Source organism: Anolis carolinensis, chromosome 4 (genome assembly GCF_035594765.1).
Source record: "Anolis carolinensis isolate JA03-04 chromosome 4, rAnoCar3.1.pri, whole genome shotgun sequence".
Classification (NCBI taxonomy): domain Eukaryota; kingdom Metazoa; phylum Chordata; class Lepidosauria; order Squamata; family Dactyloidae; genus Anolis; species Anolis carolinensis.
Genome location: NC_085844.1, coordinates 46,440,467 through 46,457,558, shown reverse-complemented (window position 1 = coordinate 46,457,558; position 17,092 = coordinate 46,440,467). Strand labels below are relative to the sequence as shown.

General features: G+C 37.8%; 1 protein-coding gene across 4 annotated transcripts; it reads left to right on the top strand.

Moving 5' to 3' along the window:
* The first annotated feature begins 1 nt into the window (after position 1).
* chchd7 (coiled-coil-helix-coiled-coil-helix domain containing 7) lies at positions 2–16,600 on the top strand. Of its 4 annotated transcripts, XR_506941.3 has the most exons (6): positions 104–315; positions 8,523–8,616; positions 9,310–9,408; positions 10,493–10,680; positions 11,260–11,356; positions 15,042–16,600. XR_506941.3 is itself a non-coding variant. In XM_003224292.4 (4 exons), exons 2-4 carry the CDS (start codon positions 8,563–8,565, stop codon positions 10,595–10,597), a joined length of 258 nt encoding a protein of 85 aa, XP_003224340.1. In that variant the 5' UTR covers positions 2–155; positions 8,523–8,562; the 3' UTR covers positions 10,598–10,802. The 4 variants fall into 4 exon arrangements, 2 of the variants coding, with proteins under 2 accessions (XP_003224340.1, XP_008114368.1); XR_010005984.1 differs by lacking the exon at positions 11,260–11,356; XM_003224292.4 differs by lacking the exons at positions 11,260–11,356; positions 15,042–16,600 and having other exon boundaries at positions 2–155; positions 10,493–10,802.
* Positions 16,601–17,092: the final 492 nt, after the last annotated feature.

Genomic DNA, 17,092 nt, shown 5'->3' with positions numbered 1-17,092 from the left:
GGGCTGTCCTTCAAAAGCGTCCCGCCAGAGCCATTGGGCAAGGCGGGTGTCACTTTCGGGGCCAGAAATGGGGTAGGCTGCGCCCTTTATAAAGCGGCTCCCCGAGCGGATGACGTCTTTCGGATTGGGGACGAGCGGGTACTGTTGTGGCTGAGGTGAGTCTCGCCTTGGTAGGGCTCTTCCCAGTAACGGCCTCCTTGGTGCGGTGTGTGAGGCAAATGTGTCCCGTTGAGTCCCTCACGAAGAGGAGCAGGCCGAGGCGTGGAGCAGAGACTTCCCTGGAGCCCCGCGGGCAGAAAAGGGTCGCGGCTGAAGGTGACAAGGGCCGGACGGCCTCCCCTCTCCCCTCTCCCCTCCTCCTCCTTTCCTTCGCCTTTCCCCTCCTTCCGTCCTTCCCGGTGCGGCGAGGCCGCGCGCTTCCTTTCCCTCCGCCTGCTCGGTGCTTCAGGGGAGGGGGAGAATAGGCCTTCAAGGCGGCGGCCCCTTCCCCGCCGCCCTTTGGCCCACCACAGAGGGCCTGGGAGTTGTTTCTCGCCCGTCCCCCTTCTCTCTCCACCTTCTACACCAGACATGGGCAAACTTGGGTCCTCCGGGTGTTTTGGACTGCAACTCCCACAATTCCTAACAGCCGGTAGGAGTTGTAGTTCAAAACACCCGGAGGACCCAAGTTGGTCCATGCCTGTCCTACACTGTCTCTTCATGCTTCTTCTCTAACGTACAATCGTTCCTTGGACTGGATCATCCCTTGTGGGTAGTAAGGGATCATAGAGTTGGAAGAGACCTCATGGGCCATCCAGTCCAAACCCCCTGCCAAGAAGCAGGAAAATCGCTTTCAAAGCACCCCCGACAGATGCTCGCCCAGCCTCTGTTTAAAAGTCTCCAAAGAAAGACACACTCCACCACACTCCCGGGGCAGAGTTCCACTGCTGAACAACTCTCTCACAGTCAGGAAGTTCTTCCTCATGTTCAGGTGCAATCTCCTTTCCTGTAGTTTGAAGCCATTGTTCTGCATTCTAGTCTCCAGAGCAGCAGAAAACAAGCTTGCGCCCTCCTCCCTGTGACTTCCCCTCACATATTTATACATGGTTATCATGTCTTCTCTCAGCTTTTTCTTCTGCAGGCTAAACGTGCCCAGCTCTTTAAGCCGCTCTTCATAGGGCTTGTTCTCCAGACCCTTGATCATTTTAGTTGTTCTCCTCTGGACACATTCCAGCTTGTCAACATCTCCCTTAAATTGTGGTGCTCAGAATTGGACACAGTACTCCAGGTGTGGTCTGATCAAGGCAGAATAGAGGGGGTAGCATGACTTCCTTGGAACTAGACCTATGGTTCTGAACCTGTGGATCCCCAGGTGTTTTGGTCTACAACGCCCAGAAAACTCATCCAGTCTACCAGCTGTTAGGATTTCTGGGAGCTGAAGGCCAAAACATCTGGGGAACCACAGGTTGAGAACCACTGTTCTAGACATTATACTCCTATTTATGCAAGCCAAAATCCCATTGGCTTTTTTAGCTGCCGCATCATACTGTTGGCTCATGTTTAACTTATTTATTTATTTATTTTATTACAATATTTATATCCCGCCCTTCTCACCCAACAGGGGACTCAGGGCGGCTTACAATAAAACAGACATATAAAAACAGTACAATACACTATAAATCAGTTAAAAAAAACTTGTTGTCCAGGAGGACTCTTGAGATCTTTTTCACATGTGCTGCTGTCAAGCCAGGCGTCTCCCATTCTGTATCTTGGCTTTTCATTTTTTTTCTGCCTAAGTGAGATAGATTCTGTAGTCTTGTTCTTAAGTTGAATGTGTATGTAAGTCAGAACAGGTCCTTTCTTAAGTGTAATTCCAGCCGTTTGTATGTGTGTCTGTGTGTGCACATACAGGCTTTGGGCAGCATAGGGAAGGGTTAATGCCCCTGTTTTGATAGTTTCCATTAAAACACTTTTTCCCCATGGTGGGATATACATGGTGGGACAAAAGTTACAAAGAGTTTTCCCATATTTAATAACTCCTATCCGATATGTAAAGGACATTACATTTTTTTAAAAAAATTGAAAAGGTCTATTATATCAAATGGCAAAAGCAAGCTTTGCTTTGTGCATTGTGGTATGTTTTATTGATTAGCCTATTGGCCATATTAAAACATTTGATAAACACATTTAGCACACACAATATAAAACCCACATTACAACCAAAGTTAAAATAAACAAGCTTTTAACAACAAGGGGTCAAGATCCTGAACCAGATCAAATATCTGCATCACCCTTATAATTTACACCAATCGACTTCAAATATGCAGTTCTCAGCTGAGTTGCTTTAAATAGAAAAGGGGCTGTTATGTTATTTTAGCATTCCGACTGACCAGTAAAAATGTAGTTTTAATATAAGGATCCCAGTGTGTCTTTTGTATGGCCTGAGGTATTGATTTCTCTCTTTCTTATACAAGTTACAACTAAATAGTACATGTGTGATATCTGTTTTGTGGTATGTAATAAGTTGATACATTTTTGACTGTGTTGTATCCTGTCTTAAGCCATGACAAGAGGCGAGTAACAAAGAAAATTTATTGTTATTTAATACTATTATTATTAAACTGGTGTTTATTATATGAAATGTGAAGACCATAGTTTGATGTTTGACAACCTTAAAAAAATTCAAGTCATGAACATAGCATCCATAGATGCGGAGAGAAGATTATTGTGAATAGCGGAGAATGTATCTTGCCAAGCATACAGCACTACCAGGTTCTTTAATTCTTGTGAATTTCCCCTTGGAAGTAGACTAGGGAAAGATGCAGTGTAGTTCGACACAATTTTAACTGGAATTGTGAGAGTTGTAGTTTTCACAGAGAAGGATAAGAACCCTTGCAACTCTACCATTCCTGTGATCCCATAGCATTTGGGCCATAATTCCGCAGTGCAAAGGCACTCTAGCTGGACGTGGTGGGACTTGAAGCTGGTCTAGTAGCTTGTTTAGGGCCTAAATACCCTCAAGGTGGCAGATCCTGGTTAATTTCAGAAGCTAATCAGGGTCACCCCTGGTTGGTACTTAGATGAGAGACTGCTAAAGGAATACCAGGTGCTGTAGGCCTTATTTCACAGAAAGGATCTTGTTATACCACCTCTAAGTATTTGAAAGGTTAATTGAAGATATATACAGACAGAGAAACCTGCTTGTAGGGATCATTATTTAAATGTTGAAGGAAAGTAACGGTGTAAAATTTATCGACTTAAAATGGAGGTGGCAGTATGCTAATTCTTTTTATTTTGCTCCTTAGACCAGGTGGCTAGACATTAAGTTTTAGGGTTTTCCATAGTTCTTTTACAAGAACTGCAAGATCTATCAACTGGAGTCTGTTGTAAAAGATATCCCATTATAGTTAATACATTGAATGTAGGATTTAGTACTACAGTAGAGTCTCACTTATCCAACATAAACGGGCCGGCAGAATGTTGAATAAGCGAATATGTTGGATAATAAGGAGGCATTAAGGAAAAGCCTATTAAACATCAAATTAGGTTATGATTTTACAAATGAAGCACAAAACATCATGTTAGACAACAAATTTGGCAGAAAAAGTAGTTCAATATGCAGTAATGCTATGTAGTAATTACTGTATTTATGAATTTAGCACCAAAATATCACGATATATTGAAAACATTGACTCCAAAAATGTGTTGGATAATCCAGAACGTTGGATAAGCGAGTGTTGGATAAGTGAGACTCTACTGTAGTATCAAAAATGAGGGTTATTAACAAACTTTCTTTCGCTTTATAACTTATAATGAGTTAATTTGATTTATGCTCATATTTTGCCATAGAGCAAGTCTTTGCTGCATTTCCCATAATTTAGACATTTACAAGACACTCAGTCTTTGAGTTCTGTGTGTGTTTTTCATTTCCAGGATACAATCTGGTATGTATTTAAGTGTGATAGAGTTTTTTCAACTTGGTAAAAAGTTCTTATGTTAGATGGAAATACATACACCCAAATCATGGGATAAAACAGGATTGGATTTCAGAATTTAATAAATATTTGTTACTTTGATACAGTTTTTCTCTAAACTTAGGAGACTAAACTTACAAGCATAGTTTGGAAAGTAGTTTGTCAGAGAATCCTCTGATGAAACTCTTGTTTAGATGTAACCCTATATCCACAGTGCAAAAGCTGTAGGCAATCTTCCAAAATTGTGGGGTTTTGTAAGATCCCATGATCACTGTTGCTTCCTTCAGTCACAAAATTTAAATCCAAATGGCTTTCATAACAAAAGAATTTCCCCTTAGATGTTAGAACTACCTACTCAGCCCATGTCCACCACTACTTGTCATTGCGATTTCATTTGATGGCATGCATGGCTTCTGTCCCTTGTGTAGATTCTCTGAGACCTGTTTTTGGAGGAGTTCCCTTTGAATATTAGATACCAGAGGGAACTTGCTGTCATGAGGCTATCTTACTATCTGGATGGACCATTCCATTAGCAGGAAAATACCAATAATGCATTATATGCATATACACATGCATACATACATACACACAAACATTGAAATAAGCAAGAAACAGGAATATAGAAGGAAAAATAAGTATAATAATTAATTTTAATTGTGTCAGGCATTCAACTAGAAAGTTCAGAGGTATGGTTTTCAAGGGCAAAAAGTGTGAAAATAAAATAGTGTGTTCATTTCACATTAGACTGTAAGTTTGAGCATAATGTAAGCATTGTATGTGCACACACACGTGTGCATGCACATCAACACTTGATGCTGTCTTTGGGGTATTAATAAAGCCTTACTAAACTAAAGTTTTGTACTGCAGGAACAGTTGCAAGTATGAACTCAGAAACCTTGGCATATATATTTCATTAGCTTGATCTGTTATTATGTCCAAACTAAAGTAAAGTAGAGACTTAGGTCTAGTGTCCTGTTTTAGTTGGATAAACTATTGTTAAAAGTAACCACAGGTCATGGTTCAGGTATAATAAGTAGTGATAGATAAAAATAGAAATAATATTTTTGAGCATATCATAGCTATGGTGTAACGGTAGAGGGACATGGAAGCCACCTTCTCATTTAAGCCTTTTGCCATAGCATTAAAACTTTCCATTCAGCAGGTTGGGTATTGCTTGCCCTGGCTCTTCGTAGAACATTCCAAGAAGGTGGATGATCAATTAAATGGATCTGCTTTACTGCAATAAGGACTGGGAGAACATTGATCTAATGTCCGGTTCATCAACTATTACTTAGGCATATTTTGGGCCAGAAATACAAGGTGTGCTTCTTCTCACTCACCTTATTGCAAAACTTTTTGATTTGTTAAACAGCAATTTGCAGTGATGCTCAAAATAAATGTAAAACACGAAGTTTGAATCTTCTCTACAGATAAAAGCCAGAAAGTATGATTTCATCTTTTCCGTAGGAAGGGTCTGGTGAGTTTCCTGATTTGGAAAACTGTTTTAGAAAATAAGGAAATAACTTTGATAGAACATGAAAGGATGAAACAATCCCAAGTCTAATAAAAAGGGAATATAATATCAGAACGAGGTCAATATTTATGAATAGTGCTGTACACTTCCCAGAAACCTGAAGCTGCAACAACAAATCTTTTCTAGGAAAGGTGAAATAAACGAGGCACTTCTACTATTAGACCTAAATCCATTTGTTAATACCTCTCCAAAGTAGACCCATTCGGTCAGTGGAAATTAGATAAGTTAACATGTGAGCTCTGTTGATTCAGTGAATCTACTGAAGTATTAACTTTTGTACATACAGGCAGTGTCTTATGCTATTCTTTCCATCTTCCTTTCTTAGAACTCTGTGCTTGAACACTATGGTTAATTATCCATTGTTTTCTGTTGTAATAAAATGGCAGTCCAATTTGAATTTGTCTTAAGCTCTGAACAGCCGTAGTTTTTTTTGGCTCAGGTACAGTGGGATAGTATGATTATTTAACCCAGCAAATATGGAATTGTTGAGTGCGAGGAAAGGATGTGCTCAAGGTTTACATTTGTATATACCTCCCAACTATAATATAGCACAAATACATACAATGATAGACATTTCTATCATTTAAAATTATAGTTGTCTCATATAAACAGTTGCAACTATAAACTGTAAAAGAGAGCATGGTATTGTGCTAACATTCTTTAGTACAGTATGTCTTAATTTAAGCCAGTTTGGAAAGCAGGAAGGAGCACTGAAATAAGAAACAACAACCAAGTCCCATAACCACAGAACCCATATCCTTGGTTTCACTTACCTGTACCTGGGGGGAAATTGTTCATCTAGGAGCTTGCTAGGCCCACCAGGTGATTCTGTAGTATACTTCCTCCAGATGTTACCAAGCATTGGATATAGTTACATTGGGATTTGTCTCTAGCAAATTCCTATAAGAACCCCCAATGTTAATTTATGATATGTTGGAACTGGAAATGAAGTAATTCAATGGCATAAGCTCATATCTGTGGTTTCACATAACCCCTCAGAAATGTATGTCTTAAGGTTTAAGTAGTGTAATGGGCAAATGGAAGCTTATGTTATCTGAGTTTAGATCACCTAGTAATTGTTTTATATGGATGTCAGGGCAGCATATGTAGCTCTTCTGCTAATTTTATTTCTCTAAAAACTGCAAATTTCATGAGAATACATCCTTGTTTTGCAGAAAGAAAACTACTTATTTTAGAAGGACACATGATGGGGCTATACAATTCAGTGGATATTTTATAGTAGCATAATAAATTATTTTTTCAGTGTACATAGTGTTTGAGAAAACCATATGGAACTTTGTTGAGCTTGCATAGACTTGAGATAGAATAGGATTCATGGAAACTTTACATGGGTGAAATAAGACTGTTTTTATGACTTATCAGAGTAAATGGTATCTGTGAAATAACTACATTTCTATTTTAACCTGGATTTCAAACATGAACAGCTTGCATTTCTGAAACTTCTAACATAAAGCTGAAAGATTAGTTTACATAAATATTTTGTTAAAAAGCTCATCAACTCTTCTCAAATTTTAGTTGCAAGCTAATATTTTAGGAGTCTTTTCAAATGTCTGTGTTCTACTTATCTGGAAAAGGAATTTGAAGCAAATGAGAAACTGAGAGGTAATCAAGTCTATGTTTCTTTTAAAAAACTTGTTACCCATATTGCTTGAGGAATAAGGTTGGCAAACTTCTAGTTGTACTCTTAAACCAGACTTCAAAAGATATTTGTAATCTGGAGCATTTGAAAGTAATTTTCTAACGTCAAATCCTAAAAATATTTCTCATTCTGTAATCCAGTTGAACATTTTGGCTGCATATGAACATGTGAAATAATGGTTTGTAAACCTGTGTGAGTTGTCAAAGGAACTGCAAGGGGTTACTAAAACTGATTTGCTGTTATGTCAAAAATTATCAGCCATGCTGACTGCTGTTTTATACCTCGAGAGACTGACTCACCATGAAGAGGGGAGTGAACTTATGAATTCTAAGCAGATGGAAAATGAAAGCAGACAAGCAGCTTTAAATGAAGAATTATATCTAACTTTACACTAATGGAAAAATACAAGAGTTGGTGTTGCAACTTAGCCTAATGACGTAACTCAAGCAGAATGGAAGTGCTGGATTGGACACTTGCCCAGGGATGAAAGTTAGGGTTTCTGCAAGTAGTAGTAGATTTGCCTTAGAATGAAACTATTGAATACACTTTTCTTTTATATCACTTCTTTTTTCTTTTTTGAATATAAATGTGTGTTTATAGAGATATGTACGTACAGCCTTTGAGCACCTCCTCCGTAAATGTTCTCAAGGTAGTTTATAACAATAACACAAAATACAAGAAAGAAAAATGAGACTATAGAAACAAACAAAAAACCACAATTAACAGACAAATTAAATCCACAGAAAACCTGGCAAAATATATATTGTCTTTACTGCTAACATAAGAAAAAAAACACTAAGAAGGTATTACTTCTGAATTGAATTGAAAGGATTTCCAATCTGAATTGGCAATTTGACAGTATGTTAAAACTGTTTTAAAATGTTTCATTGAACCTTTTCAAATAAATATCTCATAAGAGACTTTACATTTCACTCAGTACTTCAGATGGTAGAAAAATTGTGTTTTTGAGTGGTAATGGGCTAGAAAAGTTATTAATGTAATGCATTGCTCCATGCAGTTGACTGAAGTAGCTCATATTCATGCATGAGATGGCATCTTAAAACCACATCCCTTGAATTAAAAGTGAAATTTTAAAATTGATCTGAATGAAGAATATTAATAATTGAGAATCTGAAAGTACCACATACCACTTTTGAAGTGCCATAAACATAGATCTGTTTTCATAAAACTGTCAGAGAATTGGAGGCTAACTGAAAAACTTTAGAGTGGGATGATGACTTAACAGTACTTTGTACTTTTTTCTTAACATATTAAAATTAATACATGCACTTTTATACTGAATATCTTAAATGTTTATGAAGGTGAGAACTGGTTTTTAATATCACTGTTTGAAAATTTGCTTTGTTTGTTCTAGCTGCAAAAAAAACCAACACCGAAAACCAACAAGCATCTTTATGTCCAGAAAACTGCAACGACTTCGTGATCATGACTTAAATCCCTGTTTAGCGGTAAGAAGCTCAGTTTCATTGATTTAGTTGGGCGTAGGATTATGCAGCTTTGCACAATAAACATATTTTTCTTTTAAATAAATATGCTTATAGTAATGCATTTCTAAGAGAGAGGTCATTAGAGATTTCTGGACTGTGATTTGATGCTTGCAACATCTTTCAGTTGGCTATAAAGTTATAAAAGAAAAAGCCTTTCAGAATGTAGAATTATTTATGGATTCCTTTTGAGGCGAAGAAGACAGTTTGCTTCTTGTTTGTTCTGTGTCTTCAGGTTATTTCCAACTTATGGCAACCCTAAGGCAAATGTATGATAGGGTTTTCTTGGCAAGATTTTTGCCTTTCCTGCCCTCTGAGTGTGAGAAAGTGTGACTTGCCTAAGGTCACCTAGTGACTTTCCATGGCCGAATAGGGATTCTGCCTCTAATCTCCTGAGTGATAATTTCAACATGCAAACCTCTACACAGTAGTTAAGACATAAAAATACAAACGTATGGGCATACTTTCTGAGAAGTGTGATTAGGATTGCAGTTGTTAGCCAATCTTCTGAGGAAGCTGCTGTGAGTACAACTAAGTACACACAATTTGTTCACTCATACATATAATTGTAGCTTCAAGATATAACACTGGCAAAAGTTATGCAATGTAAACCTTGTCTCCTGTTGGTTTATAACATTATATTTTTTGACATTCAAGGAAACAGATGCTTCTAGAAAATGTATGGATGACAGTAACTACAATAAAGATGCATGCACCATCTATTTCTTAAGATACAAAAATTGCAGAAAGTTTTGGGTAAGTAAATTTGAAATGTTTCTCATGAATCGTTCATGGTGTTTTGATTGTGAGTACACAATCAAAGCGTTTAAAACTCCGATGGATAGATACACAGATAAAGTATTATTACCCACCTTGGCTCAGGGTGAATACAATCAGTAAAACAACTTTTACATAAGGTGCAAATACTTGAAATTTCAGATTTTTCTATGGGAGTTTCATCTCAGTAGCAATTGTGGATGGTGCAACCTTAGTCCCTTTAACAACTGTCTGTGGAGAAACCAATTTTTTTGTCCACACTCTCTCAACATAGTCGGAAAATGCTTCTGTGACCCCGGTCCTTCCCAGTAGGAGTGTGCAAAAATCATGGTGTCGATAAGAGCTTACCTAATTTTTAAAATTACCATGTTGCATGGTTTACAGACTTAACTGGTTGATACTGATTTCACACGAGGAGAACTAGCTGAGTAGATCTAGCTGGGTGCTGTCTGCGTTGTTCAACTACCAGAACCACTGTATTTTGTTTCTTTTTGCATACATTGGGTCTTTAGATTGATATCTTTAAAAAATTAATTACATGCTTTGAAAGTTGCATCTGCTGTATCCTAAGCACATACCTGACTAGCATAAGCAGTGCCTCTCTATATGTAAAGTCAAAGTTGATGTTCATTTTAATACAAGAAAACATTTTATGGCAGGGTTCTGTATCTGCAAATTTTGTAGATCATAATCATAAAAAGAAGATTTAATGTTTATTCCAGATGACATATTTGATAGTGTTGTCATTTATACTTTTTTGTAGTAAACTAGTCAACCATCTTGATAGATAATCCTGAAGATGTTGCACCTCTTAAGTTGATTTGACATCTTTTTCCCAATGAATCTTAATCATAATATTTTTAATGGAGAATTTGATCGTTTTGAAAATCACACTGCTTTTGGTAGTGCATCTTCTTTATTTGCTTTTGATGACATTGGTATTGATCCATTATTATGAGATGAGTAATGGAGATAAGATGCAAGTCTATACTCCAGATTATTTCTAATATTTGCTGATAATAAAATCGATCAAATTCAGTGATTTGTGATTTTGTATTTTTAGAATGGGATCTTGATGCAAAGAAGAAAAGATGGAATTAAGCCAAATATGCCTACAGCAGAAGAGAGAGACAGGATTCTGGCATCAATGGAAAGAGTACCATACTAATAATTCAGTGTTGCTGTTAAAAGATAAACACTGGTTTCATTTTAAGCAAGAGATTTGGAGCTGGTGTTGAAACAACCATTATGGTAGGTAGCTCTTTTGCTGCTGTTGTCTTCACCACCATTGTCCTCCTTCAAATTTGACTTTCTGAAGGATAACATGTATAGCGTGTTGGAGAAAATGTCAGTAATAAATGGCTTTTGTATTATGGGGTTTCTGTGTGTTTTATGTATTTCTAATAAGAAAGGATGTGCTTGTCTCCATCATAGCTCTTAGATCTGGATGATAATTGTATTGCCCCTATAGATTGTTACATTGCAACTCCCACTTTTCTTCAGCATTGGCTTTAATAACTAAGGTTTATGGGATTTGTAGTCCAACAATAGTTGGAGGGGTAAATGGTTGGAAGTTTAAACTAAGACCTGAACATCTGACATACAAAGAAATGTATCTCAGGGTTATTTTATTTTTAGAATATTGTGTAATTCTAAGTACGATAATCTAGCATAGTATAATAGTACCTGGGAAGTAGATATCTATATACACAGAATGAACATGGCTCGCCAGGAGCCAAAAGCCTTGAGGTTTGTTCCAGATGCTTGTAGCTGATTTTGGAACATCAGAAGACAAAACTTTTACCTTTCTTTCTATTTGGCCTTTTTCAGTGCTGAAACAAGAAGCTCCACTTCTATTATAATGAGTCTTGCCTGTTTCTCACAGTGCATCTGTCTGCCTGTCTATATTCAGAGAGAATTATGCCTGGTATGTACAAGAGAATAGCAAGGATTGGAAAAGGAGTGAAGAATCAATAAAAAATGTTTGTTAAATTCCATCAAGTCATTTCCAGGTTATGGCAACCCTAAGGTGGATCTATGCAACTTAGCAAGAGTTTGGCCATTTTTTTGAGAGGAGGGGGATTGCCTTTGCTTTCCTCTAAGGCTGAGAGTATGTGGCTCATAGAAAGATATTCAGTGGGTTTATATGGCAGGGTAGGAATTTGAACCCTTGTTTCCAGAGTTGTAATCCAGCATTCAAAAGTCCAAAGTATATCTGTGTGGGACAACTTACATGGGGATGCCTGTGGTGAAAGACATGGGCTGTAAAAAGTGCAACCAATGGGAGACATTTTGTAGTCCACAGAGCCACTAGTATATTCAAATGATGACCCCGCCCCCCCAAAAAACTGACTTTATAATGCAGCATTTTTGATCCCAGTCCCCATCTACTCCTAAATGAAAAAAAAAACCCCTCTCACTGAAAAGCAGCTGGAAAGAAAAGCAGAAATAGTGTGGTATCGTTTCTGGCAACGTGTAGTGTGCTTCTGCAGCCTCAGGCATGATTATGGGGTTGAAAATTGACACACACACCCAAGTCTGTAGTTGCCCTCCTCTTTATAGAGTAACATCCATATGCAGGCAGTCCCCAAGTTACTAACATCCAACTTACAAACAACTTATAGTCAAGAACGAGGGGAGTGGGTGAGACAACAGGAAGTGAGAGAAATCTCCCCTCAGAAGGGAAATTCACTTCTGAAAGAGTTATCATGGAGAAAAGGTGTCTCCACGGAAGCTTCCTCACTAATCCTTTTTTCCACAGCAAGGCACATTTTTCAAAATCCAGTTATCACAGGGACAAAGTGAAGTGAAATCTTCTGAACAGGAGTACAGTCGGAAAACAAAACAAATACCACAGGAGGTGTTAACCCTTTCCTATGCTCTCCAGAGCCCCAGTGGCGAAGTGCGTTAAAGCACCGAAAGGTCCCAGGTTCAAACCCCGTGAGCGGCCGCTGTTAGCTCCAGCTCCTGCCAACCTAGCAGTTTGAAAACATGCCAATGTGAGTAGATCAATAGGTACCGCTCCGGCGGGAAGGTAATGGCGCTCCATGCAGTCATGCCAGCCACATGACCTTGGAGGTGTCTACAGACAACTCTCAGAGTCAGACATGACTGGACTTAACGTCAGGGGAAAACCTTTACCTATGCTCTCTATATATGTTTGGCTGGAGTTACACTTTTAAAAGTATCTGTTTCAATTTACATACAAATTCAACTTAATAATAATACAGATTAGAAAGTAGGCGCAAAATTAGTATATTTAGTGGTTGTATCATACTTATTCCACACCATAATCTTATGTTCAGATAAATAATCTTTAGTTGTAGGATTTCTGTCACATATAGATGGCTTGGATAAACCTCAACAACACAGCACATATATCTGTAATACTTCATGGAGTGAGGAATCAAAATGCCATTGCGGAGTGCTACTTTGATAAAGATCAACTACAATTACTGCAAAATATTTTGTTTAACATGTTAATCTAGGGAAAAATTCTGGAAAACTCAAAAGTTGTCTGCTATTTAATGACATGTCAGTTGGCCCTAGCAAGATACTTTCTTCTGAATGCAGAATACCAAAGTGAGGTCAAGTTTATGCTAGTTCTTTGTTCCCCATGCTGAGACAAAAATTACAAAACGTAGCTGCTTGCAATTAGTAACTTCCAGAAGATAAAGATATAATGTGAGAAACAGATACTCTGGAATGCGATATGCACAATTGGACTTCTGAACATATACACATACATTCTCCTGATTCTGCCATCATTTCCTGGTTAGTAAAACCAGAAACAATGCTTCTTTTTGTTGCCAGTCACATGGTTCTCATTAGAGGGCTTTTATTTTTGTTCTCCAAAGAGCAGAAGCCTGCATTTAGTAAATTGAAGGTATTTGAAACATTAAAAGTTCTTCCCTATCCAGGGTGCTACTTCTATTTAAGAAGAGATATAACAGATTTTCTAAAAAGAGCTTTAGTGTATGGGCTTTGCTCTCATTGGAAATAATTTATATCTTAATGAAGCTTCGTTCTGTATATAAAATTAGTTTGGCATTGGAGTCTATTTGCAGTGTTACCTTTTTACATCTATGAAACTCCAAAGCAAGCTAAGAAAAGTCTGCTGTTCTAGGCAGCAGTGATGAACTAATGTATTTAGTAAAGGATTTACATTTGAGGAAATACCTGAGTAAGACTGTAATGGGGAAATCTAAATGGAAGTAGAAACAAAAGTATCAATGTTATTGACAAAATTCTTGTAATTTTCACAGTAAGCTAATACAAATTTATGTTTTGCCCACTTACTCGAACAAAAGTTTTACTGCTAAATCTGTGATTGGATTTCTATTCAAAGCAGTTCTGAAAGAAAAGGCAACATTTTTCCAGCAAATTAAAAAAAAGACTGGTTGACGAGAAGGGAAAATCCACAACTACCCAATAGCTTTATTAGGACCACCCCAAATGCCCCAAAAGCTTCCATGCACTTGATGAAAGGCATTGTCCACCTAGATTTTTAATTTCTTTTATAAATTGTTGTCTACTCTAAACTTGGACCTGATTTCAAGTGAGAATAATTTTTGCACCAGAGGACCTAGAGAGACCATATTAAATCTGTAAATGTGAAGGGCTGACTTTATCTCCTCCTCCCCAAAATTCCTAAAAGCAATACGTTGGTTTTCCCATTTTATATAAGGACATAATTTTACTACACCATTGTGCACAATGAGAGTTGCGCATCCTTGGATTTTGGTATCCACAGGGATCCTGGAACTAAATTCCAGTGAGTAGCAAATTGCCACTATATGTATATACCAAAATTTTATCCATACGCTCCAGTGTCTGACCCATATTTTTTAAATAGATTGGCTGGCTAGATACATTTTAGATTAAGAAAGCAGATAGTTAACTGATAGTAAAGTAAAATGAAATTAACTGGTGGAAGTGGTCACATGAGGATCATAGATTTTCACAAAGCCTCTAAATTATTTAGATCCATTTATGATTATGGGGCAGTGATGGCTTAGTCTGGATTATTTCTGCCAAAATCTGATTAGGGAAGAAGTGTGTCCTTGTTGCTTCTAGTAGGGGAATCCTGTTGCACTTCTTGTCATTGGTCTGTGTTGCCCCTTAGACTCCTGTATTTCTCCTTCATGCTATTTAAAATATACATGACACAATCAAGAGACATGGCCAGGAGTTTTAGTGTCAGTATGTTTATGATTCCCAACTAGAAGTAGAATTTTGAGGTATTTTGAAGTCATTGTAAAAATACATTTTTTTCTGAGTTTTTCTTTTCAGACAATATTTTTGGGGAAAATAAAATTAATTTTTAGTAACTGGCAGATTGAAAGTTGTATCAACACTAGTTAACCAGATATTTTTTTTATCTCCACTAGTTTTCCATTGTGTAAAGCTGTGATAATGCAATCATTCCCATAAAAAGAACACAGAAAGAAACCAAGACCAGGAATGTTAATGATGTGCTACAATGTATAGTCTTACATAGGTTTCCGTCATAGTCTATTTTTAGAAATGATTTTGGGCAGCAGATCTGTCAAAACATTTGGTTAAATATTATATTTGTCATTCTTTTAAAAAGTATTAATCCGTTTTTCCAGGGTTTGTGTGGGGAAAAATTGCTCCATCAAATTTGAGGGAAACCATTTATGTACTGAAGCAGTGTCTGGTGTCAGTTGTGGAGTGGACCATAGAATCATAAAGTTGGAAGAGACCACGGACCATCCAGGCCAACCTGCTGTCATGCAAGTACAATCAAAGCATCCACTACAGATGGACAGTCTGTTTAAAAGCCTCCAAAGAAAGAGCCTCCCCCACTCTCTGAGGTAGTGAGCTCCACTGCGGTCAGGATGAGGGCAAACAAAGTGAAGCTTAATGCAGATAATACAGAAGTGTTCATGGTCAGCTGAAAGAAAATCTGTTATTCAGCTTGCGCTAGATGGTTTACACTCCTCCTGCAGATGCAGGTTCATTGCCAGAGTTTTCCTGTATTTGAAAGCTCACTCTTTATTATCAGATGAAGGAGGTGAGACAGATCCAATACCCAGTGTGAGAGAAGGAGTCTGTTGTCTGGTGGAAAGTGTTCTGAGTCTGTGCCCTCTGCCTCTTAGTTCAGATTCATTTAGAGTCCCTTGATTCACTGGAATCCAGGGCTTAGCTGCGTTGGCAGCGTAGCAAAATACAATAAAATCCACAAAATAAATGATGTCTTTACTGGGCCAACTAAACGGCAGAAAATACACCAGCTTTCGAAGTTTCACTGGCTTCATACTTGGGCAAAGATGTCAAAAATAATACAGAAGAAAAGTGATGAATATTAGAGTCACAGGCCTACATTTTTCCTAAAAATTGGTTCAATGTCTGTCCTGGCTCTTTAAAGGAGAGCAACAAGAAGATGCAAGGCATATGAGCTTGTTTTCCCTTGTATCTTGCATTAGAGATAAAAAAAAGACCATGAATAGAGTAACTACTTAGCTAAGATGTAGATACATTGAGCATTACCTACAAGATCATGTGTTTGTAGCTGGGCAGTATGTTTTTGGTGCAGCAGTAGTGTAGGCTTTAGAGTCACTCTCTTCATGGAGACAGGTGTTACAATTGTTGCTGCTGGGCTGTTCTCCATCTGCTTCATGGCTCTTTGGTATGGGATGGAGATGTTGATATGAAGTTTCGGCACTTCCTGGAGCTTACAGTCCTTTCGCTGTGATGGTGGCTGCTTCTCATCCTGCTGGCTGGTCACTTGGCAAGCATCGCATGTGAGGGAAACTATTCTATTCTTGGTTCTTTTCCACTGCAGCATGTTTTTTCTGCAGTGGTTTGACACACTTTATTCCCTAATTATTACCTCACTTTTCCTATAGCAGGAAAAGTTATTTCTTCAGGTCAATTTTGGTTTTTTGGTGCACTGGATTTCTGAGAAAAAAAATCCCAGATCCATGTTGTTTTTGCCAATGCATGTGTGACTTACACAGAAACAACTGTCATATGTCATCCCTTATGGTATGGTGCTGTCTATTGTACAAATGTGTTCTGTGTTTATCCAAAGACTGCACTAACCTTACAGCTTCCCCTTCCCCCACCTTATTCCACCTCTGTATAACATATACAGTATTGGTAACAGAAATGTGTTTCTAAAATAAAAGTTGCTGCCTTCTTTTTATTGTGGGCAAGTCTGGTTTGTATTTTATAAAAGTTCGGCTCGTCATTTTGGTATGTTAATATATGAAGTTAGAACCAAATGTTTAGCAGGCACTGCCATATTGAAAGATGTCTTTTGAACAGTGTTTGCTGTTATATCAAAAACAATGTGGCTGAGGGGATGGTACCCAAAAATAATTAAGAAATTTGAAAGTTGTTATCTCAAGAATTCTCAGGCAATTAACCAAGAGATCTTTTTCTTAGCATTTTAAATATTTAGCACAGGGTGACAAAATGCTGGCCTTGGCTCAAATATAAAGAAGAATTTTCCAGAATGCCACAATCTTTCCCCAAGTGCGTTCTGGGAGTGTTTTTGCCTAGAGGGGGGGAGAGGAGAGGGTACATGGAACACAGAAATAGCCTTTTAAAAAACTAGTGAGTGAAGATGAAATAACATTTGGGTTGTTTCTGGTTCTAAATTTTAGCTTAAATGACCCATAGGTGCCCAGGAACA

Coding starts and splice junctions, on each gene's coding strand:
- chchd7 (XM_003224292.4), top strand. CDS start 8,563: ATGTCCAGAAAACTGCAACGACTTCGTGATCATGACTTAAATCCCTGT. Junction 8,617..9,309: donor ACTTAAATCCCTGTTTAGCG/GTAAGAAGCTCA, acceptor TTGACATTCAAG/GAAACAGATGCTTCTAGAAA. Junction 9,409..10,492: donor AAAATTGCAGAAAGTTTTGG/GTAAGTAAATTT, acceptor TTGTATTTTTAG/AATGGGATCTTGATGCAAAG.